Raw genomic sequence first — 27,308 nt, forward strand, 5'->3', positions numbered from 1 at the left:
AAATGTTTGACTTCCAACAACGGGGCTATGAGGGTTCTGTATTGCGCATCTGACCTAATTCTTACCTCATATAAAATTGTCTCCAATTTTACCTAGATCTTATAACACAATCATTTTGGACATGTTTTATTTAATTAAAGTAGAACATTGAATAAGTTTTCAATGATTTGACCTATTTACATAGTTTTAGATCCTAGCCGACCAAGTTTTGACCTTCACATAGATTTTATAGGCCCAAATATTCAGACAAACTTTTGTGAAGATCTGAATGTGGCCTCTAATATGTAAACAAGACTTTTCAGTAACTCGATTTTTTCAAAATATTAAATGTAAACAACAGCTCATAGAACACAAAATGCCACCCCTTGATGCATTCAGTAATTGCACATTGACAAGAAACTATTTGGTCATTGTACACAAAAGTTCTACTGCTCTGGGTCAATGTGACCTTGACCTTTGACCTATTGACCTCAAAATCAATAGGGGTCATAGGCTGGTCATGATCAACCTCCCTATCAACTTTCATGATCCTAGGCCCAAGCATTCTTCAGTTACCAACTGGAACCGGATTAGTCTACATACCGACCAACATCTGCAAAACAAGTTTTGTGACCTTAGGCCCAAGCGTTCTTAAGTTATCATCCGAAAATGGTTTAACTGTTCCGGGTCACTGCAACATTGACCATTATCATACTGACCTCAAAATCAATAGGGGTCATCTGCTGGACATGACAATCCTCCCTTTCATGATCCTAGGTGTAAGCGTTCTTGAGTTATCATCTGGAAACCATTTAACTGTTCCTGGTCACTGTGACCTTGACCTTTCACCTTCTGACCTCAACATCAATAGGGGTCGTCTGCTTGTTATGACCATCCTCCCTATCAACTTTCAAGATCCTAGGCCTAAGCGTTGTTTAGTTATCATCCAAAAAACTGTTTCACTATTCCGGTCACTGTGACATTGACCTTTGACCTTCTGACCTCAAAATCAGTCATCTATGGTCATGAGAAACCTTCCTAACAACTTTCATGATCCTAGGCCCAAGAATATTTGAGTTATCAGCCGGAAACTGTTAAACTGTTACTGTCATTGTGACATTGACCTTTGACCTACTGACCTCAAAATCAATAGGGGTCATCTGCTGTTATTACCAACCTTCTTATTATCTTTCATGATCCCAGGCCCAAGCATTCTTAAGTTATCATCTGGAAACCGTTTAACTGTTCCGGGTCACTGTGACCTTGACCTTTGATCTACTGATCTCAAAATAAATAGGGGTCATCTACTGGATATGAACAACCTTCCTATCAACTTTCATGATCCTAGGCCCGAGCATTCTTCAGTTATCAACCGGAAACAGATTAGTCTACATACTGACCAACATCTGCAAAACAATATTCCCCTCATTCTTCAATGGGAGGCATAAAAAGTTGAGTGTTAACAGTAAAACTTTTTACAGCCCATGACACACAATAGACACAAGCACTTTATGCTCTGATAAGCTAGGAAGGGCAGTTTTATAAATTTAGCTTGCAGCTTTACACAAAATGCATGATATACAGCAGCCTTAAACATTTTGAGCCAGATGGATTCCCTTTAAATATAACCAGTTTCTTACCTACAGCTACTGCTTCACATACACTGGAACTTACAGTTACACTATTGTTATTTACTATCAATATCTATGTACATAATTATTGTTGTTAACACTATTACTATATATAAACCAGAACAGTCCAAACTTACCTTCACCCCGTATGTTTTCATGGCATGTTGCAGGCTAACTGACAGACTTGTCTGGTTCTGTGAAATTGAACAACATAACAAATATCACTTTTAGCAATAACATTAAAAAAAGGGCACCAGGGCGATGTGATAATATGTTATTTAGGTCGTTGACATGAAGAAGTTGTTGAGGTCTTTTCACTTTCTGTCTGTGACCCTTTGTGAAAACCTGATAAAGATGCATCTATGTCTACAAGACAAATTTAATATGATAAGGATTTATTTTGGGCTCATTAATTTTAGTAAAATACGGCATTTTAAATGGATGAAAGGCACATAACTCAGGACTTACTTCTTCAATCTGACCCATTCTAAAACAATATCTTATAGATATACAACTTCTGTGTAAATATGAATATGGCTGGTGAAGAACTGACAATGAAAGGATATTTGTTTGTTTTAGTGTAAGATCAAAATGTATTTCACAGAGTGAACACTATAATGCAATATTTTGACAAGTGGTGCAGCCGCAGGTGAAAATGTAAATTATGGTCTTCACAAGTGAAATAAATTTTTATGCATTTTTAATGGTTTTAACCAAATTATACCCAGCTTGTTCGTGCATTGCATCATAATGACACAATATTGTGACATCAGAATATCTTTGTAGAAAATATGTAAATAGTTCTATCATGTTTCCTGATTTCTTTCACATTTATTTATAACAGAAAATATAATGTAAATATTTATGATCCTGTTATTATTTTTGTACATTTATACCTTTACTGAAGAATATTTTGCAAGAAATCATCTATTATACAAAAATGCAAAGTAGAGTTAAGAAACCTGTGCAGTGCTTCTCAGGTCATCACAGTGAACAAGTATGTGAAATTTCAATCCATTCCCATAAGTAGATATTGTGATACCAGCTTACATATAAAACCTTAACCAAAAATTTCTAAGTTGAAAAAGGGCCATAATTTTGTAAAAAAGCAAAACAGAGTTATGGAACCTGTGCAATGTAAGTCAGTTTATCACAGTGAATAAGTTTGTGAAGTTTCAATCCATTCCCATGAGTGGTTACTGAGATACCAGCTTACAAACAAAAACTTAACCAAATTGGGACGAGGACGCCGACATGAACACCGATGCATTGGCGAGTCCAATAACTCTACCTATTCTTTGAATAGTCGAGTCAAAAATGTATTCATAATGTTACTTCAGATGGGTGGGGTACTTGTTTACATCAATATTTGCTCAAAATTCATAAACATTTCTGGCAACTAATTATAAAATGCTTCTCGAACTGCTTTATTTTGTAATGCATGCTTGTGAAAAAAGAAATGATACAATTATTTTGAAAATGTGATATCTTTTTACATAAATTTACAATACCTTGTTTAATTAAAATCTTAAGGAAGGTGCCCTTAAATATCACCTAATTTTCAGAGTTTGGCTTTGACTTTTTTGAAGATTTTCCCCCCTGCATTGCATAAGTAACTAACAATTATAAATCATCAATAACACTTTATGTTGGAATTAGTTTAAGGTTCTGACATTATTTCTATGAAATAATACGCACAACCAGGTTTGGTACTGATCAATCCTATAAAGTTTCATTAAAATCCCATCAGCAGTATAAGAGAAGTTGTCTGCAAAAAAAAATCAAAGGCCTGAATGGCCTGAGTCGGCTAATGATTGATGTACTGACAGTATAGTCTACCAGTTTCAGTTTGTTTTTAGTTTTTTTCTTAAAATTTCATAACACAGCTCGATATTTACCCAAAATATTATATCCGGATACGATTACACTTTTCTCCAGTTTGAACAATATATTTTACAAATTGTGATGATACGAAGACATTTAGCAGCAATTGGCAGTATCTGACATTGAAGTTTACGGTTAAATTACCTCTTATTTAAATCTTTTCATAAAAAAGTTATTTCGTTTCGTGAAAGCAGCCAAACATAGACCATCTACTTTTGATTTCAAAAACTACAAGAAAATACAATTTAATGTTTCGCCGATTTGTTTATTTCTCGAAAAATAAGAATTAAAATCATTTTTAATATCAGTAGTAACTAAACAAACCAGTAAGAGCTTCTTCTTCCGATAATTTATCCGTTTACTGACTGCAAAATTCAACCCACGTAAAGTTTATAGAAATCATACAATGCGTGTTTACGTTCAATGTGGGAGAATTAAGGCTGATCGGCTATGTTACCTAACGCATCCAGACGATTCAGATTTTGTTTTTAAAAAAGCATTGTGTGCGTTTCTGTAATTTTATATACGTTTTTATACGCTTAGAAATTATTAGACATGCGTATTTGCATTATTTCTATACGTAATTTACGCTAATACGCATCTTATCTGGAGCCCTGTGGAACTATTTTTTGTCTTTCGCTGGATGTTACCCAAGCTTTGTAAGCCTGCGCAATTCTTAAAATGCACATTTATGCTTAATGAGTTACATTCGAGAATTGCACAATTACAAGTCATAAATATGACAGATTACATCGTATATTGGTCATAGCAAAGGGAATTGACACAACTTAACTTCATGCATGCAGTGAACTGTTTGAAGTTTGAGAAATCTAATGGAACTACATCCCTTCACTGTGTTATTTGGTCCATTTAGAGAATCGTTGGATAGCAAGGACTCGTCAAAAGGCTTTCAGCCTTTAGCCGACTCAAAAATAATAAAATAAAAATATGACCATTACGAGGCCATAATCCTGTCAAAAACAAGTCAACTCCAAAAAGCTGACAGCATTTGAAACTAGCTTTGGTAGTGAACATTTCAACATTGGTTAAAATCTCACAGTTAATTCAGAGAAGTAGTCCTGACAAACTGTTGTGACAAACAGATGGACTGACAGACAAAATCAATATATCGCCCCATGTATAGGGAGATATAAATAGGTAACAACCAAGACATTAGAGAATGTTGAGATATAATAGGGTTATTATAATAGTAGCTCTATCTGGGATACTGTATTCCACTAGAGCGGATTTTGCCAGATCGGATCTCACAAGGCACACAAGCACAGTGTGATCCGTCCTTGCAAAGTCCATGAGAGCCGACTACAAAATCCCAGATCTAGCTACAGTTTTAATGACCGTTTTATCATATACCTCCACTTTTTGGTTTGTTGCTTTAATATCGAATGAAATATTAACTGTTTGTCAATGTTTAAATAGTATTGAGATAAGTTTTTGTGTGCAATATTCATAGAAATATGTCAGGTCATAATCAGGTCATGCATATTAAATGAAAGTAGTCCAGCATCATAAAATACAAATTGTGCAATACCGAATTTTTCCTGCCTGTTCATATTTACTTGTCAAGTACAAGCTGTATTTTGAAAGAATTTATATAGGTACATACCCTTACAGAAGCAAGCCTCTGTGGCGTACATGCTGCGTATTTGCTGTGTATATGCCGTGAACACAGTAGTACGCCAGAGGAGTACATTTTACATACACCGCATGCCGCGTACATGCCGTGTACTATTTCGACGAGTACACAGCATGTACGCAGGAGGTCACTAGTACACTTCAAGTACGCAGCACAGACTCTGAAAATTTAAGGAGTACACTGCATGTACGCAGGAGGGACTTGTACAAGAAAATAGTACACTGCATGTACACCGCAGATACTTTGAAATTTGTGCAGTACACTTCATATACGCGGGAAAGACTTGTACAATTTCTTTTGGCATTTATACTTAGTTTTTTTTTTATAAGTTAAAGTCTGAAGTAAACTTCATATACGCGGGAGGGACTTCATGCAGGAAGGATTTGTACATTTTTTTTTTTGGAAGCAAGAACTTGATTTCCGAGTAACTTTTATCTTAATAGCATAGAATAGTTCAGATTACCGGTATTCTGAACAATAAAAATTTGCCAAACTATTTGCAATGTTCATTTGTGAAGCTTACATCTTAGTGATTTCTGAGCTGCACCTTGCATGCAGTGTAAAAATATATTCTTTTTCATTTTGAATTAATCCTGGAGCTTTCTAACTTGGATAATTGAAAAGCCTTATTTGAACTTCGTTGCATTACATTTTGTAATACATGAAATAATTACCAAGATAATGCCTCAACAGCGCCCGAATGAGAAGAATTAATAGCTCTCACTGTTATTTGAATACTCTTAAGCAAAACACCACTCTATCATGTTTTATAAAGGCTTTAATGCTCATTATGTTAACTCATTAAGGCCTCACCAAATTAAAAAGTTGTTCATCGGATTTGCCGCTCGTATATTTTCAGAACGTTTTTGGCTAATTGCGCTTGCCCCATTGGAAAAAATCAATCCAAAATTTATTGGTGCGCTACTTTTTACGGACGTAAAAGTGTATAAATGCTTATATAATTCCAGTCCTAGATTGTTCTCAGATGGATTTTAATCAAAATAAATACATACTACGCACACATCGTCTATAATAAATCATAACACTTATATTTAGTTGCATTAAAGTTGTTTCCCCTTGATGCAGTTACGCCATTTTCTTCAAATGTTTACCAAATTACATGCTACAAAAATTGATTTATTTCATTGATAAGTGGATGGAGAAAAGCATACTAATTTATTTGATAACATCAATCTACATTATTTTGGTAAGGGTAAATACTTATTGATGCATGTCACTTATCTTTGTTCTGTTTTTTTCTGTCCAAATGATTAGCATTTGCATACGAAAGTTGGTGGGGTAAGGAATTTACATTATCACAGCAGTTTCGCCACAAGAGTACACAGCATGTATGCAGCAGGAGTACACAGCATGTACGCCGCAGGACTCGGGCCAGGAGTACACAGCATGTACGCCGCAGGAGTACACAGCATGTACGCCGCAGGGGTAGTACACCGCAGGCTCATTTGCATGTGAAAAGTGTATGTGCCGCGTACATGCTGCGTACTATTTCTCGCATACTTAATTCCTCCAGCGTACATCCTGTGTACTATGTAGTCCACAGCATGTACGCAGCAAGTAGTACGCGGCAGAGCTCATTTGCATGTCAAAAGTGTACTACAAACGTACTATCGGTGTATGTGCGGTGTATATCCTGCATACTATTGATTTCAGTACACATCATGTACGCATCATATACGCTGTATGTACACAGCAAGAGTACGCAGCAGGCCTTTTTCTTCTGTAAGGGTAGTATATAGAAACAAGAGCACCGCCTTGCTTGTGCAGACGCTTATCTGATTTTTTTGTCTCTGTAAAATAGAAATATTGTCCTACCCATGAATAAGTCCAAAATGGCTCATAATTCTTGCAAAATTCAATGCAGAGTCACGGTACTTGCTGTGCAGAGTCAGTTTTTAATGGAGAATAACTGCTCCAAGTTTTAAAGCAATAGCTTTGACCGTTAAGGAGAAAAGTTGACCTAAACATAAAACTTAACCAAAAAATCTAATATCTTCTAGATCAAAAAGGAACCATAATTCTTGCAAAAAGCAGGATGGAGTTATGTTTCTTGCTGTACAAAGTCAGCTTTTGATGGTGAACAAGTGTTGCAAGTTTTAAAGCAATAGCTTTGATAGTTTAGGAGATAAAACTTAACCAAGAAATTTGATATTTTCTAAGTCCAAAAGGGGCCATAATTCTTGCAAAAAGCTGGATGGAGTTATGTTTCTTGCTGTACAGAGTCAGCTTTTGATGGTGAACAACAAGTGTTGCAAGTTTTAAAGCAAAGCTTTTATAGTTTAGGAGAAAAGCTGACCTTAACATAAAACTTAACCAGGCAACGCCAACACCAACGCCAACGCCGATCAAGTGATGACAATAACTCATCATTTTTTTTTCCAAAAAATAAGATGACCTATTATATGATACACGTAAGAGCAACCAAAATGTCAGGCTGAAAGCTAAAACACACTCAAGCACCATAACAGATGTCTTTGCAGGAACAAATTTCAGTGTGTTTTAAGCCTTCAACCTGCCTTATGACAAGAATGAAAAAGATAACACACTTCAGATGAAATAAATACTTTATTTACCAACCCAAACATGAGGTATTTTGAGACAAGATTTTTACATAAAATTGTATGGCGTGTAAGAGGCTTTAACACACTGAAATATGTCCTGGCCTATCCAACTGAAAGTGACTGTATTGGTTGTGCCCCATCATCAAATATCACTGGACTCTGAAAATTTAAGCTGCAGTTAAGTAAAGAATAGAAAATATCAGCCATTACATTATGGAGATACAATATAGACGCCAGTTTTCATTTTTAACAATAACTACACAATCAAGGTCAACCAAAAACTTAATTCTAACACGACCTGCAAATAACCTACATACATGTAGAGCAAACTCTATCTCAGGTTATTCTGCAATAACCCACGCGTGTGCAATGACATCATCCGATCCAGGTGCATAGCACAGTCGTAAAAAGTAGTTACCATTTTTTCTAACACTGTGATACTAGTATGTCGTGTTAGAATCAAAATAAAAAGTTCCCAATTGTGATTTATCTTAGAATAATTTCGTTCTTATGCCAAACAATATATCACTCAGGCCTAAGGCCTTCGTGATATATTCTTATGCATAAGAACTAAAAACACGGGTTATTCTACGATAAACCACGTTTGGGAACTTATCATTTCTTAATTTAACTAGAGTAGAATATAAAACATCAGAGATAACTGGGAATGTAACTCTAAAATTAAGTATATGGTGACCTTGGCCTTTGACATAATAACACGAAAGCAGTTGAAGTTGTCCACTGACCACAGGATATCATTTTGTGAAGTTCTGTTTTTGTTGGTCAAGCATTCCCAGAATAACCGGAATTATAAACTGACCACAGACAATCATAGGATAAATGCCAAAATGTTCTCTGTTACAGTTTAAAGGTTACTGCCACCTTGAACTTTAACTTACTGACCCTTAAAACAAATGGGGCACAAAAATATGAAGCCCGATGTATTTCTGATAAAATGCTAACTGTTACATTAAAGACATAGTCCTGGTATTAATATGAGTGAATAAAATGTTTCATACAGCATATATTCTGAATTAACATGACAGCCGAGTTGTTCACTTAACTTTGACTGTTTGACCTTGAATATCTGTCACAACAAACTGTATCAAAGAAGGTAAGAATTGTTTTTCTATTTAGCAGTAAGTTAGGCAAAAAAGTTTCATAAAGATCCATAATTGGGATTTTGCATGTTAATCTTATTTATATTACTTGACCTACTGACCTAGAGTTTATGCCAAGCTGTCCCCAGTTTGCAACTACCATTGATTTCGTTAATACAAAGGTAGAAAATGTGAACACTAGCATGATATTAAGCTTTTCAGCATAAAAAACAAGGTGTTCAACAATCTGACATTTAAACTGAGTTTTTTACTCAGATGATACAGATTATATACAGATTAATATTCTGACAAAGTTTCATAAAGAAATTGTCAGAAATGCGGCCTCTAGAGTGTTAAAAAATGTTTTACTTTTCTGTTTCAGTCACCTAGTATAAGACACCAAAACAAGAGCTGTCGGAGGACAGCAACGCTCTACTATTCAACAGCCTTGTCAACTGAATGAATACAAGTCAAAAAAGGGGCATAATTTTGTAAAAATGGGAAACAGGGTTATGGAACCTGCACAGTGCTTATCAGCTCATGACAGTGGACAAGTGTGTGAAGTTTCAATTCATTCCCATTAGTGAGTACTGAGATACCAGCTTACATATAAGAATTTAAGCAGAAACTGCTAAGTTGAAAAAGGGGCATAATTAAAAAAAAATGCAAAGTAGAATTATTAAACCTTTGCACTGCATGTCATATCATGACAGTGAACAAGTGTGTGAAGTTTCAATCCTTTCCCATTAGTGGATACTGAGATACCAGCTCATATACAAAAACTTCACCAAAACTGCTAAGTGAAAAAAGGGGCATAATTTTGAAAAAATGCAAAGTAGAGTTATGGGACCTGCTTAGTGCATGTCATATCACGACAGTGAACAAGTGTGTGAAGTTTCAATCCATTCCCAATAGTAGGTATTGAGATACTAGCTTACATACAAAACTTTAATCAAAAATTTCTAAGTCGAAAAAGGGGCATAATTTTGTAAACAAGAGCTGTCATTAATGGTGACAAATGCCCCTGCAGCACCTTGACCTTTGACCTGGTGACCTCAAAGTCAGTAGGGGTGGTGTACTCAATAAGTACTATCAGCATGTGAAGTTTGAAGGTCCTGAATGAAGTGGTTTGCATGTAAAGTGCCTTCATGCAAAAAGTTAACATTGGCCCCTGTGACCTTGACCTTTGACCTGGTGACCCCAAAGTCAGTAGGGTTCGTGTACTCATAAAGTACTATCAGCATGTAAAGTTTGAAGGTCCTGGATGAAGTGGTTAGCAAGAAAAGTGCCTTCATGCAAAAAATTAACGTTGGCCCCTGTGACCTTGACCTTTGATCTGGTGACCCCAAAGTTAGTAGGGGTGGTGTACTCAATAAGTACTATCAGCATGTGAAGTTTGAAGGTCCTGGATGCAGTGGTTCGCGAGTAAAGTGCCTTCATGCAAAAAGCTAACGTTGGCCCCTGTGACCTTGACTTTTGACCTGGTGACCCCAAAGTCAGTAGGGGTGGTGTACTCAATAAGTTCTATCAGCATGTGAAGATTGAAGGTCCTGGGTGAAGTGGTTCGCGAGTAAAGTGCCTTCATGCAAAAAGTTAACGTTGGCCCCTGTGACCGTGACCTTTGACCTGGTGACCCCAAAGTCAATAGGGGTGGTGTACTCAATAAGTACTATCAGCAGGTGAAGTTTGAAGGTCCTGGGTGCAGTGGTTGGCGAGTAAAGTGCCTTCATGCAAAAAGTTAACGTTGGCCCCTGTGACCTTGACCTTTGACCTGGTGACCCCAAAGTCAGTAGGGGTGGTGTACTCAGTAAGTACTATCAGCATGTGAAGTTTGAAGGTCCTGGGTGCAGTGGTTTGCGAGTAAAGTGCCTTCATGCAAAAAGTTAACGTTGTGACTAACGAACGAACAAACTAACTAACGAACGGACAGTTGAAAACTAATATGCCTCCCTTCGGGGGCATAAAAAGTAAAACAGAGTTATTGAACCTGTGCAATATAAGTCAGTTTATCACAGTGAATAAGTGTGTGAAGTTTCAATCCATTCCCACAAGTGGTTACTGAGATACCAGCTTACATACAAAAACTTAATCAAATCGGGACGCGGACGCCGATGCACGGGCGAGTCCAATAGCTCTACTATTCTTTGAATAGTCGAGCTAATAATCCATTTTCAAATGTAATCTACATTTCACTCAGACAAACATTCTGACCAGGTTTCAGGTACCGGTAGATATGGTCTACAGATAGTCACCTAAAGACCTTGTTTGTTAACGGCCCATATTTAAACTGGGCTTAAATCTAACAAGAGGGCCATGATGGCCCTGTATCGCTCACCTGAGTACCATTGCTCAAAATGATATGATCAGGTTTTCACAAAGAGCACATAGGCATACACATTAAATATCATCAGGATAAACATTTTCTTGTAACAGTCCCTTTTGACCTAGTCAGGGCCAATTTCCATACCAAGTTTGAGGGTCCTAGACTCAAATGCTGCATTTTTGTACTAACATGACTATTCCTTACCCTAGATGACTTAAATAACATTTAAAACCAATCTCATTAGAGGCTGCTGAAACATATTCGTTTACATAAAATAAAGGGAGGTAATTTGTCATAAATTCAGTCAAAAGTTATCTACCCTGACTGTCCGAGTCCATCTGATGGCACAAATGACAAATCAGTATCTTCATTGGTTACTGAGATACACCCATTTTAATTTTAAACAAAGGGAGGTAATTTGACATAAAATTAGTCCATAGCTATCTACCCTGATTGCCTCAGTCTAACTAAAGACAATAATGAAATTTCAAATGAGTTCTATAAATATTTACCGAGATAAATCCATTTTCATTAAAATCAGGGGAGGTAATCATGCATTGGTATATGCATGTAGAAGATACAGAGTACAAGCCTATACAACAATGTATTAGTAAAGTATTCATATTGATAAATGTTATATCAAGAGTTATCTAATATGGCTATTTCTTACCATGGAAGACATAAATAACGTTTCACACTAATCTCATTAGAAGCTGCTAAGGTGTATTCATTTAGATAAAAAATAAAGAGAGGTAATTTGTCATAAATTCAGTCAATATGTATCTTCACTGATTGTCCAAGTCCATCTGTTGACATAAATGAAATTTCAGATCAGTATCTTCATTAGTTACGGAGATATATTCATTTTAATTTGAAATAAAGGGAGGTAATTTGACATAAAATCAGTCCATAGTTATCTACCCAGATTGTCTCAGTCCAACTAATGACAATAATGAAATTTCAAATTAGTCCTGTAAGTACTTACTGATATAAATCCATTTTGATTACAATCAGGGGAGGTAATCAGATATAAAATAACTCTGGAACCTACGATTGGATCTGACAGATTCGTCATGGAATCCAAGATTTATTGTTGTTGAAGATATTTTGAAAGTTTGTATCAAATCAAACCATAAATAAAGTCTCTATATGGCTGCAAAAGGCAAAATAGCAAATTTTGGACCTTTAAGGGGCCATAACTCTGGAACCCATGATGGAATCTGGCCAGTTCAACAAAGGAACCAAGATCTTGTGGTGATACAAGTCGTGGGCAAGTTTGGTTAATATCAAATCATAAATGAAGCTGCTATGGTGCAGACAAGGTCAAAATAGCTAATTTTGGCCCTTTCAGGGGCCATCACTCTGGAACCCATTACGGGACCTGGCCGGTTCAAGAAAGGAACCGAGATCTTCTGGTGACACAAGTTTTGTGCAAGTTTGATTAAATTCAAATCATAAATGAAGCTGCTATTGTGCAGACAAGGTCGAAATAGCTAATTCTGGTCCTTTCTAGGAGCCATCACTCTGGAACCCATAATGGAATCTGGCCATTTTAAGAAAGGAACCATGATCTTATGGTGATACAAGTTGTGTGCTAGTTTGGTTAAAATAAAATCATAAATGAAGCTGCTATTGTGCAGACAAGGTCAAAATAGCTAATTCTGGCCCTTTCAGGGGCCATAACTCTGGAACCCATTAAGGAACCTGGCCAGTTCAAGAAAGGAACCAAGATCTTATGGTGATTCAAGTTGTGTGCAAGTTTGGTAAAAATCAAATCATAAATAAAGCTGCTATTTTGCAGACAAGGTCAAAATAGCTAATTTTGGCCCTTTCAGGGGCCATAACTATGGAACCCATAAAGGGATCTGGCCAGTTCAAGAAAAGAACCAAGATCTTATGGTGATCAAGTTGTGTGCAAGTTTGGTAAAAAAAATCATAATGAAACCCTATCGTCAAAAGAAATTTTGGCGCAGGGTGATACTGAAACCTAGTCTTGTCACTATTTAACAGTTTGAGTTAAAATCAAATATTGAGAAAATAAGGGTCAAAAATACCTTGTACTTTACAGTTACTAATAAAACAAATACTGGACGCATAGTATGCTTTACAGTGTTAACATGGGTTTCTCTATGAATGGCCTACTGACCTAGGTTTTGCCCCATATGAACCAGATTCAAATTATAGCTAGATTTCATAAAGAAAACATTCTGACCAGGTTTCATGAGGATAAATTGAAAAGTATGTCATCTGTAGTTTAGATAAGATTTTTCTATGATTTGGCCTAGTAACCTAGCTTTTGGCCTCAGATGATCCAGTTTCAAACCTTAAAGGTGGTCAATCACATTTAAACAACATTTAATGACATTTTTTACTTTTTGTATATTCTGGAAGAGAATTATTTAAGGAACAAAAAGACTGATTACATAGAGTTAGATTCCTATTTGAAATGTATATTTTATTATTTTTATAAAATTTTGTAATTACTTCCCTTTAATATGAAAGTATATAAAAAGCTGGGTATTTCTTTTTATTTCGATACAATGTCTAGTTTTACATTGCATTTGATAGACATATCAACTATTGAACAATCTGAACCAAAATGCAAGTTTAAAAGCTGTGTGTAGCTTCTGAATTCATTTATTTCCAATCTATCTTGGTTGTGCAACCAAGATAGGCAAAGGGAGGTAATAATAATTTTTCAAACTTGCGTTTCTAATGAATTCCATCTAAATACATAATTTTTAATGCAAATATTTTACAAATATATTACAATATGTCTAATATTTATACATTTCCTTACGCAAAATCTGTTTATCAAATTTATACTTATGATAAAATAACTCTATCTTGGTTGGGCAACCAGGATAGGAAAATGAAATTTTAAAAATACCTCCAGTGAAAATCTAATTTGTATTAAGTGTTAAGTGAACATAAATGAGTGTAAATGATCAGATGCTAAAGTTTCGAACAAATCCGTTACATGGCCAAAATCTGATTATCCACCTTTAACAGGTTTCATAGAGTAGAAAATATAGCTTTAAAAATGTTAACAAGGTTATCCAGGTTAACAAAATTACACATTCTAGACTTTATTAAGACAAACATTCTGACCAAGTTTCATCATAACTGGATCAAAATTGTGACCTCTAGAATGCTAACAGTGAAACTGCTAATGGGGAACACAAAATTGTATAACCCTTTAGATATAGGTGCCTCTCAGGAATTCCCCTTGGCCCACTGCCAAGATCTGGCCTTTAACAACAACAAAACCTGAAGTCAAAAATCATTTTTCATAATAAGCAGAGAATGCTGAAATTGCATTTGGAGAATATGCAAATGAACAGAAATTGTTGACTGTCACTGAAGGTCCGCTACCTAAAGTTTAAATATACCAACCAGAGGTACTATGGTTCTATTCTCAACTGACATATGGTCTGGTCCAACAAGAGGTCCCCACTGCACAGCGTATCTGTCTATGCTAGAATTGTCCATACGTCCCACTGGCTGATCAAACAGGAACTGAACCGGTAACGAGTTGTTGATGTACACAATCACTATACCAGATTTGTCCAACAACACTTGACCTGATACATCAAAACAGTTTGAATTTACTTAATTTGATTGAAATTTTTGAGTAATTACACAGATTTAACCAACAATATCATTGAAGGTGATTCATACCCCACACCCCAGAAAAGTTAAAGTGTGCATGTACCTATTCACAAGCTCATTGGGAAAGGCCAGTAAAAATGGGTATTAAAAGCAAGTATTGCAAGCATTTACTTTAGGGTGGAGTAACTTAAAAATATATTGAGAAACAAAATTAACTAGTAGACTGTAGTAGAAATAAAACTGAGGAAAAAAATTAAAAACTGAAACCTTTGTTTTGCATTTTTCTTTGGGGTGTGGCAATGAAACAAAAATAACTAGAACTGTCACAGGAGTGACTCATACCCCCACCATACGGTCTTGTCACAGAAGAATGGCAACCATAAGGAATCTTAAAAATACTTTGGAGTACTTCATCCTGGGCTTCCACATATAAGTAATACTAGTATAATACTAGTATAGTAATACTAGTAAATATATTAAATCTCTAATATTAGAGATACACTAAAAGTGAATACAAAAAAGTGTCTTACCGACCCATGTTACCACGGAAAAATGTTTTTACTTTTTACATAGGACTTATAATAAAAAAGTTAGAAAAATACCTAAAATATTGAAAATCTAAAAATAGGATTTCTAAAAATAGACTTATTCCTGGAATTTAAGGGGAAGAAACTCAGTACAAAGGTTAAGAAAAGGTTACTTCCCTTTGGCTCTAAGCCAATCAGAATGAGATATAGTGAAAATACATCAAAATTAACCTTAAATTCTAGGTAAAAGGGGACACAATTCAAGAAAAATAGTGTCAGAGTTATGCACCTTGTGTCACATGATGTGGGTGATGAGGTGGAACATCTGTTTTAAGTCTGAATCAAATCCATTCAGTAGTAATTGAGATATAGTGAAAATACATCAAAATTAACCTTAAATTCTAAGTAAAAAGGGGCATAATTCATGAAAAATTGGTGTCAGAGTTATGCACCTTGTGTCACATGATGTGGGTGATGAGGTGGAACATCTATTTTAAGTTTGAATCAAATCCATTTTGTAATAATTGAGATATAGTGAAAATACATCAAAATCAACCTTAAATTTAAAGTAAAAGGGGACATAATTCATAAAAAATTTATGTCAGAGTTAAGCACCTTATGTCACATCATCTGGGTGATGAGGTGGAACATCTATTTTTAGTTTGAATCAAATCCATTCAGTAGTAACTGAGATAAAGTGAAAATACATCAAAAATCAACCTTAAATTCTAAGTAAAAAGGGGCATAATTTATAAAAAAAAATGGTGTCAGAGTTATGCACCTTATGTCACATGATGTGGGTGATGAGGTGGAACACCTATTTTAAGTTTGAATCAAATCCATTTAGTAATAACTGAGATATAGTGAAAATACAACAAAATTAACCTTAAATTCTAAGTAAAAGGGGACATAATTCATGAAAACTTGATGTCAAGAGTTATGCACCTTGTGTCACATGATGTGGGTGATAAGGTGAAACATGTATTTTAAGTTTGAATCAAATCCATTTTGTAATAACTGAGATAATAGATTTCGGGACGCGACTGGACGGGACGCGACGGGACAGGACGCGACGGGACACGACAAAACTGACTCCTATATACCCCCCTCAAACATGTTTGGTGGGGGTATAATTATAGAAAGAGAAACAAAATTGAGTAGGACAGAAACTGAAATTGAAAATGCAGTTAATGTTAGGCAGGGTGGTGGTGAAGGATATAAAGAAACAATATGAAACAAGAGGGCCATGACCCTTACAGAAGAAAAAGGCCTGCTGCATACTCTTGCTGTGTACATACAGCGTATATGATGCGTACATGATGTGTACTGAAGTCAAGGGCTTTAAATAGTACGCAGGATATACACCGCACATACACCGATAGTACGTTTGTAGTACACTTTTGACATGCAAATGAGCTCTGCCGCGTACTACTTGCTGCGTACATGCTGTGGACTACATAGTACACAGGATGTACGCTGGAGGAATTTAGTATGCGTGAAATAGTACGCAGCATGTACGCGGCACATACACTTTTCACATGCAAATGAGCCTGCGGTGTACTACCCCTGCGGCGTACATGCTGTGTACTCCTGTGGCGTACATGCTGTGTACTCCTGCGGCGTACATGCTGTGTACTCCTGCGGCGTACATGCTGTGTACTCCTGGCCCGAGTCCTGCGGTGTACATGCTGTGTACTCCTGCTGCATACATGCTGTGTACTCTTGTGATAATGTAAATTCCTTACCCCACCAACTTTTGTATGCAAATGCTGATCATTTGGACAGAAAGAAACAGAAAAAAGATAAGTGACATGCATCAATAAGTATTTACCCTTACCAAAATAATGTAGACTGATGTTATCAAATAAATTAGTATGCTTTTCTTCATCCACTTTTCAATGAAATAAATCAATTTTTGTAGCATGAAATTTGGTAAACATTTGAAGAAAATGGCGTAACTGCATCAAGGGGAAACAACTTTAATGCAACTAAATATAAGTGTTATGATTTATTATAGATGATGTGTGCGTAGTATGTATTTATTTTGATTAAAATCCATCTGAGAACAATCTAGAACTGGAATTATATAAGCATTTATACACTTTTACGTCCGTAAAAAGTAGCGCACCAAAAAATTTTGGATTGATTTTTTCCAATGGGGCGAGCGCAATTAGCCAAAAACATTCTGAAAATATACGAGCGGCAAATCCGATGAACAACTTTTTAATCTGGTGAGGCCTTAATGAGTTAACATAATGAGCATTAAAGCCTTTATAAAACATGATAGAATGGTGTTTTGCTTAAGAGTATTCAAATAACAGTGAGAGCTATTAATTCTTCTCATTCGGGCGCTGTTGAGGCATTATCTTGGTAATTATTTCATGTATTACAAAATGTAATGCAACGAAGTTCAAATAAGGCTTTTCAATTATCCAAGTTAGAAAGCTCCGGATTAATTCAAAATGAAAAAGAATATATTTTTACACTGCATGCAAGGTGCAGCTCAGAAATCACTAAGATGTAAGCTTCACAAATGACATTGCAAATAGTAAATGGCAAATTTTCATTGTTCAGAATACCGGTAATCTGAACTATTCTATGCTATTAAGATAAAAGTTACTCGGAAATAAAGTTCTTCCTTCCAAAAAAAAAAAAAAATGTACAAATCCTTCCTGCATGAAGTGTACTTCAGACTTTTACCTAAAAAAATTCAAAGTATAAACACCAAAAGAAAATGAACAAGTCCCTCCCGCATATATGAAGTTTACTTCAGACTTTAACTTATAAAAAAAAAACTGAGTATAAATGCCAAAAGAAATTGTACAAGTCTTTCCCGCGTATATGAAGTGTACTGCACAAATTTCAAAGTATCTGCGGTGTACATGCAGTGTACTATTTTCTTGTACAAGTCCCTCCTGCGTACATGCAGTGTACTCCTTAAATTTTCAGAGTCTGTGCTGCGTACTTGAAGTGTACTAGTGACCTCCTGCGTACATGCTGTGTACTCGTCGAAATAGTACGCGGCATGTACGCGGCATGCGGTGTATGTAAAATGTACTCCTCTGGCGTACTGCTGTGTTCGCGGCATATACACAGCAAATACGCAGCATGTACGCCACAGAGGCTTGCTTCTGTAAGGGGATGGCCCTATATCGCTCACCTGTTATCATTGCACTTGAGGACAAGAAGGTCCTAAGAAAAAATATCTAAGTCCAAAGGACAGGAACAACAAAGGGAAGAAATTAAACCAAAAAGAAAAAAAAAATTCTTACAAGGTACAGATATGTCAAAATACACCTAAAAATTGGAGGTACCATCCATGTTGTACCACAGAAAAGTGGTCTCTGTTTTTCCCTACGGCCAATAATAAAAAAGTTACTAAAAACAAGCTATTTATAGTAGCTTAAAAGGGAAGTAATTAAAAAAAAAATGATTGTAAGTTAACAAAAGAAGGATCTGCCAAAAAAATCTGCTGACATAAATGAAATTTCAGATCAGTATCTTCATTAGTTACGGAGACATACCAATTTTAATTTGAAACAAGAGGACCATGATGGTCCTGAATCGCTCCCCTCTTCCCACATGACCCAGTTTTGAGTATGACATCGTTTTTTCTATTATTTGACATAGTGACCTAGTTTTTGAGCTCATGTGACCTAGTTTTGAATTTGACCTAGATATTATCAAGATAAAAATTCTGACCAATTTTCATGAAGATCCATTGAAAAATATGGTCTCTAGAGAGGTCACAAGGTTTTTCTATTATTTGACCTGTTGACCTAGTTTTCGAAGGTACGTGACCTGTTTTGAACTTTATCTAGATATCATCAAGGTGAACATTCTCACTAATTTTCATGAAGATCTCATGAAAAATATGGCCTCTAGAGAGGTCACAAGGTTTTTCTATTTTTATATCTACTGGCCTAGTTTTTGACTGCATGTGACCCAGTTTCAAAACTGACCTAGATTTCATCAAGGTGAACATTCAGATCAATTTTCATACAGATCCATTGAAAAATATGGCCTCTAGAGAGGTCAAAAGATTTTAATAATTTTAGACCTACTGACCTAGTTTTTGACCGCAGCTGACCAAGTTTCAAATCTGACCTAGATATCACCAAGATGAACATTCAGACCAACTTTCATACAGATCCCATCAAAAGTATGGCCTCTAGAGAGGTCACAATGCTTTTTATTATTTGACCTACTGACCTAGCTTTTTAAGGCACGTGACCCAGTTTCAAACTTGACATAGATATCATCAAGGTGAACATTCTGACCAATTTCTATGGAGATTCACAAGTATAGCCTCTAGAGAGGTCACAAGGTTTTTCTATTTTTAGACCTACTGACCTAGTTTTTGACCGCACATGACCCTGTTTCAAACTTGACCTAGATATCATCAAGATGAACATTCAGACCAATTTTCATACAGATCCCATGAAAAATATGGCCTTTAGAGAGGTCACAATGTTTTTCTATTATTTGATCTACTGACCTAGTTTTTGAAGGCACGTGACCCAATTTCGAAATTGACCTAGATATCATCAAGATGAACATTCAGACCAACTTTCATACAGATCCCATGAAAAATATGGCCTCTAGAGAGGTCACAAGGTTTTTCTATTATTTGACCTACTGACCTAGCTTTTGAAGGCATGTGACCCACTTTTCGAACCTGACCTAGATATCATCAAGATGAACATTCTGACCAATTTTCATGAAGATCTCATGAAATATATGGCCTCTAGAGAGGTCACAAGGTTTTTCTATTTTTAGACCTACTGACCTAGTTTTTGACCGCACGTGACCCAGTTTCGAACTTGGCCTAGATATCAACAAGATGAACATTCAGACCAACTTTCATACAGATCCCATGAAAAATATGGCCTTTAGAGAGGTCACAAGGTTTTTCTATTATTTGACCTACTGACCTAGATTTTGAAGGCACGTGACCCACTTTGAACTTGATCTAGATATCATCAAGATGAATGTTCTGACCAATATTCATGAAGATCTTGTGAAATATATGGCCTCTAGAGAGGTCACAAGGTTTTTCTATTTTAAGACCTACTGACCTAGTTTTTGATGGCACGTGACCCAGTTTCGAACTTGACCTAGATATCATCAAGGTGAACATTCTGACCAATTTTCATGAAGATCTTTGAAATATATGGCCTCTAGAGAGGTCACAAGGTTTTTCTATTTTTAGACCTACTGACCTAGCTTTTGACGGCACGTGACCCAGTTTCGAACTTGACCTAGATATCATCAAGATAAACATTCTGACCAACTTTCATAAAGATCCCATGAAAAATGTGACCTCTAGAGTGGTCACAAGCAAAAGTTTACGGACACACACACGCACGGACACCGCACTATCACAAAATCTCACCTTGTCACTTTGTGACAGGTGAGCTAATAAAGGGAGGTAATTTGACATAAAATCAGTCCATAGTTATCTACCCTCATTGGATCAGTCCAACTAATGACAATAATGAAATTTCAAATAAGTCCTACAAGTACTTACTGATATAAATCCATTTTGATTACAATCAGGGGAGGTAATCAGATATAAAATAACTCTGGAACCTACGAATGGATCTGATTTGTCATGGAATCCAAGATTTATTGTTGTTGAAGATATTTTGGAAGTTTGTATCAAATAAAACCATAAATGAAGTCTCTATATGGCTGTAAAAGCCAAAATAGCAAATTTTGGACCTTTAAGGGGCCATAACTCTGGAACCCATGAAGGAATCTGGCCAGTTCAAGAAAGCAAGCAAGATCTTGTGGTGATATGAGTTTTGTGCAAGTTTGGTTAAAATCAAATCATAAATGAAGCTGCTATTGTGCAGACAAGGTCAAATAGCTAATTTTTGCCCTTTCAGGGGCCATAACACTGGAATCCATTATGGGATCTGGCCGGTTCAAGAAAGGAACCGAGATCTTATAGTGACACAAGTTTTGTGCAAGTTTGATTAAATTCAAATCATAAATGAAGCTGCTATTGTGCAGGCAAGGTCAAAATAGCTAATTCTGGCCCTTTCAGGGGCCATCACTCTGGAACCCATCAAGGAATCTGGCCAGTTCAAGAAAGGAACCCAGATCATATGGTGATACAAGTTGTGTGCAAGTTTGGTTAAAATAAAATCATAAATGAAGCTGCTATTGTGCAGACAAGGTCAAAATAGCTAATTTTGGCCCTTTCAGGGGCCATAACTCTGGAACACATAATGGAATCTGACCAGTTCAAGAAAGGAACCAAGATCGTATGGTGATACAAGTTGTGTGCCAGTTTGGTAAAAATCAAATTATAAATAAAGCTGCTATTGTGCAGACAAGGTCAAAATAGCTAATTTTGGCCCTTTCAGGGGCCATAACTCTGGAACCTGTAATGGGATCTGGCCAGTTCAAGAAAGTAACCGAGCTCTTATGGTGATACAAGTTGTGTGCAACTTTGGTTAAAATAAAATCACAAATGAAACCACTATCGTGCAGACAAGAAATTGTTGACGCACGCACGAGACGCACGGACGGACGGACGGACTGACGACGGACAAAGGGTGATCACAAAAGGGTGAGCTAAAAAGAAATGAATTAAAGTTTAAAAAGAACACTTTCAAGGGGAAGGTACTTGGAAACATTATCAAGAAATTGAACTGAAAGTTTTAATAAAATTCTTAAGAGGGAGGTAATTTGGATGAAATTGCACAAAAAACAAGACCATTAATTCTGACCCCTTTGACCTGGACCTGTGAGCTACTGATAAAAAAAATCTGTGTGACTTTTCGCTAAAAGGAACTTAGTCACTAGGCAAAGCATGAAAGTTTTCTGACATAGAGTAAGGAAATGAAAAAATAACTGAAATTGGGTTAAGTTCCAATGAACTCAACCTTTTGACCACTGACCATAAAATACAACAATAGGGATCTTTCAATCATGGTACCTTACCATTGTGTAAAATTTGAAAACATTTGCAATTGTATTTCACTACAAATCAGGAAACCATTTTCAGTTTCTAGATCAATATGGCCTTGACCTTTGACCTACTGACCTTAAAAACAATTGGGACCCTTCTCAATCCTTAGCCATCAAATAAAGTTTGAATGCTTATTTTTATACTATCTGAGTTCGAATTAAATCAGGCCCCTGTGACCTTGACCTTAGAGCCACTGACCCCAAAAACAACAGAGATTAGAAATTATTTAAGACAGAGTTATTGTTCCCATACTTCCTCTCACTGCAACCTTTCCATATGCAAAATGATATAAGAATCCTTCCATTATGTCAAAATTATTATCTTATATGTTTTATGACAAAAAAGAGTGACTGACTGGACAAAGTTATTCCAATATAGTCCCCACCATCAACAAAACTTGGTTTAAATAAGATCTGCAGCCCCTACCAAACCCTAGCAATGAACCCCTTTTGAAGTTAAATGGGTATATAATATTCAATCTCAAATATGCTGTGACCCTGACATTTAACCATGAAACGATATGGTTATCTACTGACATTTTACATTTTTCAACTGTGATACTAAATTTTGATTTACTGATGGGTATGAATTCATCCTATGAAATTAAAAGCCATAATGTTCTCCTGTTAATTACTGGTTCAAAGTTTTGTCTACAGGACACTGTGACCTTGTCCTTCTGATCCAAAACAAAACTAACAAAAGACAACCATTCTGGAAACTGTTTTCAGTCTCAAAGTAACAGTGACCTAGACATTTGGCCTACAGTCCCCTAAACAGACTGACTGATTGATCAACCAACAGACTGACCTACAAACCTACTTGAGGAAAACAATATATCCACTCTTCTTCTTTTTACCCTTACCCTGTCAAATTTCTATAATGAGCTTGTCCATCTTTAAATTTGGACAATACAATTAACTGTTAAAAGGGGTGCTTACCAAAAAAGATAAAGACTGAATGGCGAACAGTCCAGATCATGATCAGACTGCATGGATTTGCAGGCTGATCATGATCTACACTGGTCGCAAAGGCAGAATCAATTGTGTCCAGCATGGTAAAGGTTTAAGTTTGTATCAAAACATCTGCTACAAACCTTCCTGCAAAAACTGTCCAATTCCAGAGTCATTCCTGCTGACCACAATAGTTCGTACCTCATACAATCCCCAGTCATTTTCCGCTATTACCTGGCCTGGAGCTACAGCAATCACCTGTATATAATCAATGTATCAAGCTGAGTTAAAACAATTCAAAAGAACATTTAATTTAATTTGAGTCAGTTAAGGAGGACTGTTGAGGACTGTTAATAATGTTAGAGAGAGGATAATGCAAATACAGAAAACACTCCAGTTGCAGAATCTTCCCCAATTCTTTATGGTGCCATGTGTAAAGCATCCATACACGGTACTCTTATCCCAATGTTAGTAATTAGAGAAGCGGAGGCTCTAACTCCTCACGACCCCCGGTTTCATAGTCAGACAGTGTTACCACTGGACCACAGTGTTCATATTAATGAGGTGGGAACATACTTAATAGTGTTAAAAAGGGCTTCCAAGGTTAAGCGGTTACGCTTGCTGGCCTCAAGTCACTTCCCCTCACTTTGTAAGTTTGAACCCTGCTTGTGTTTCTATGTGAATGAACCATCAAGCTAGCTTACATAGGACTGGACTGGTGGTACTAACAAGGTGCCCATCAGTGTCAGAATTAATACCCAGTGGGCCATCTGAGATTTTCCAAGACCAGTGAGATTTGGAAAACTGCATGTGACCTGAGCTGTCTTGGTGTGACTTTAAAACCAACAAAGAAAAACAAAACATATCTATAGCCTAAAGCTTGCAGTGCTTGAAGCATTTATGAATATCCATATAATTTTTTTCCAACAAAAATAACTAGAGTTGTCACAGGAGTGACAAATTATAACCCCACAATATGGCCTTGTCACAGAACTAAGCCAATGTCAAAGCTGATCCTAGGCCCAAGCGTTCTCAAGTTATCATACGAAAACCTTTTAACTGTTTCATATTATTGTGACCTTGACCTTTGACTTAATAGCCTCAAAGTCGAACTTAAACTGTATTTTTTCATGTTACACCTGTGTACAAAAATTTATGATCCTAGACCCAAGCGTTCTCAAGTTATGATCTGGAAACCGTTAAACTGTTCCGAGTCACTGTGACCTTGACCTTTGACCTTTGACCTACAGACCTCAAAGTAAAACTTGACCTGTGTTTCATGATGTTACACCTGTGTACCAAAATTTATGATCCAAGGCCCAAGCATTCTCAAGTTATCATCCAGAAACCATTCAACTGTTCCGGGTCAATGTGACCTTGACCTCTGACCTACAGACCTCAAAGTCAAACTTGACCTGTATTTCATGATGTTACACCTGTGAACCAAAATATATGATCTTAGGCCCAAGTGTTCTCAAGTTATCATCTGGAAACTGTTTAACTGTTCAGGGTCACTGTGACCTTGACCTTTGACTTATTGACCCCAAATTCGAACTCTTATATACACCCACACCCCCCAACTTCGATTGTGGGGGTATAAATATTGTGAAAATTCATTTAAAGAAAAAGATATTTAACATACCTGTACTCCAAATGTATATGGCATGTTCTTGGTTGGAATTTCAAATGCTAAATCATGAACATCCTGAAACAAACAGGAACAAATAATTAAACTGATTACCCAGGTATCAGATGAACTAACTGTCAATTACCAACTCTTTGGGACTCAGTTTTAAAAGTATCAGTGATTAGAGGTAGTGGATCAGTAATGACAATTGCAATTTCAGAGTGATTATGCATTCTCATTATGAAATTCTTCATAAGTAAAAGAACACAAAATGTTAAATTTCGTATATGGAGAATTATGTACTTCAGTGATTGTCATTATGTAACCACTACCTTAATTTATACCAACATTATTATTTTTTCTTTGTTTGTATGACATTAATATAGTCTGTATGAAATATGTAGTGAATTAATATGTTGTATCTAGAGAGATTCAGAAGGGCGGAGCACCCCGCCTTTTTTTCTTCACCCGCCTGTCTGTATTTGGCGCCATTCAATGTGTATCTGCGTCACTCTAAATGCCCGCCTTGAAGCCCCAGCTTATTCCACTGATCGGGCGTCGAAACTGCGATTGATTGACAAGCAATTAACGTTTCAATCAGCAGTTTATACCTACCGCTACTAGATAAACACACAGTTGTGTCATGTAATCAAGGTCGCGTGTGTCTGTTTATATTTATCTGCCATGTACTACATTAAACAGGTGCGAGGTTATCAAGTCAATTATGTATATTTGGTGTGTTTTCAAAATTGATTGGGATAATTGTTGTTTTTCGCAGTATTAAGGTGATCGACTGTAAAAAAAAGTCGGGAAGAATTTTGATTAAGGGTTGTTTTAATTGTCACGTCGGCAAGATTTCAAAATACAAATTGTCACGTACACATCTTATCACCTATACAATACAATACCATAAAAATAACCAACCGATAATTAACTGTTGGAGGCAAAATCGATAATATATATAGCATGGGATGGTTTCAAACCATCAGCTGCTGTCTAATGGTACTTTCGTTTTTGTGCACATTTTTTTTTTCCCAAACATTTTATTTCCAGAGGAAACACATTGGGTTCAAATACTTTTGTATACAAACAAATTTTTATATTGCATGTAATCAATTTTGGCATTAATAAAAACGAATTTCAAATCGGTCAGCAGAAAATTATTGATGAATCTGTTCAGTTGAAACCAAGTAAAGCGGATGCTGGTAGAGATGTTGAACCATTAATACTGTCTGTTACATGTATAATCCAGCAAGAAGTAGGTTGGCTATTTCAATCAAAATACTTACAAAAATGCAAAAGTACAACAGCTATGCGCGAAAACCGGCAAAATAATCGTTCCCGAAACTGTAGGGTATTTCGGAAGACACACATTCGGATATGTCAATACACAGTGTCAGAGAAAGTAAAAAGCTGCAGTTATTCGATTAAACAAATTTTAACTCAAATATTGTTTCATGAAATATGCAGCAGATTTAACTAAAACATGAAGCACAGAATTACTGATAGGTTTTGAAGATATATAGATTGTGTTACACTGTAAGAATGAAATCGATTATAACTGTTTCCTCATAAAACGGCTAGGTTTCAATGAACACCTAATTTATGCAATAAAAATTCGCAATACATGTTTTCTTATAAATCCAACTTCAAAGAAAATCAAAGTATTATGATTCTTTCATTTAGATTTAGGACACCTCAGTCAATTGTCTGTGTTAAGAAAGACAAGCTTGATATTTTCAATAATATGTTTTAATATAATAGATATGTAAATAAACATTATAAATTAGACAGAAATACAATAAAATACAATGGTAAATAATTACACAAATACATACAGAATGCCTCCAAATTGTGCAAAATGGTGCGAATGATTTCAAAATGTTCCGGGGAAGCATGCGGCTGCCCCCGAACCCCTCTCCTAGCTCCATGCCCTTTTCCACTGCCCCATGCCCTTTTTCCGTCCTGGATACAACACTAATTAATATGACTTTTTGCTTTCCAATAAAATATTACAAATGTAGCAACTTCAGTTGAAAGGGTGATTACCAACAGAAAACACAACCAACACAAACAGAAAATTTTTAAATAGTTGAGCTACAAATCCCTACCTTTGAAACATTAATCATATTAGGTATCCCTATGAAATCTGGTGGAACAGGGCTAAGGTTCCTCTTAGCACGACCTGACCTAATTGTGTAGTGATCTATAACCCCTAGACTGCCTAGGTCTGACGGTGGTTTCCAGAGAACATGTAGGTTTATCAACAGTGGGCTCTTTGTGCTCTGATTCACAATGTATGGGTTTGAAAACATCTGCATCACCACAGAGACTGGTATAGAACTTATATTCAAGGTAACATCTTCAACTACCCCAGGTGGATCAGCTGTAAAAAATAAAAATACATTGATAATGATGAAGTGTTCAACTATCACCTTTATTGTTCCTCAGTGCAAA

General features: G+C 36.1%; 1 protein-coding gene across 1 annotated transcript in view; it reads right to left on the reverse strand.

Annotated features, from left to right (window-relative positions):
* The window catches only part of LOC123564547 (uncharacterized), a 136,954-nt gene that overhangs the window by 80,397 nt on the left and 29,249 nt on the right, over positions 1-27,308 (reverse strand). Inside the window, exons 11-15 of the mRNA XM_053516533.1 lie at positions 26,963-27,237; positions 24,867-24,929; positions 23,368-23,482; positions 14,550-14,737; positions 1,748-1,804 (exon numbers count right to left, since the gene is read on the reverse strand). Coding sequence (XP_053372508.1) covers positions 1,748-1,804; positions 14,550-14,737; positions 23,368-23,482; positions 24,867-24,929; positions 26,963-27,237 — 698 coding nt within the window. The remainder of the gene's footprint in view (positions 1-1,747; positions 1,805-14,549; positions 14,738-23,367; positions 23,483-24,866; positions 24,930-26,962; positions 27,238-27,308) is intronic.

This window comes from Mercenaria mercenaria, chromosome 1, assembly GCF_021730395.1.
Source record: "Mercenaria mercenaria strain notata chromosome 1, MADL_Memer_1, whole genome shotgun sequence".
NCBI lineage: Eukaryota > Metazoa > Mollusca > Bivalvia > Venerida > Veneridae > Mercenaria > Mercenaria mercenaria.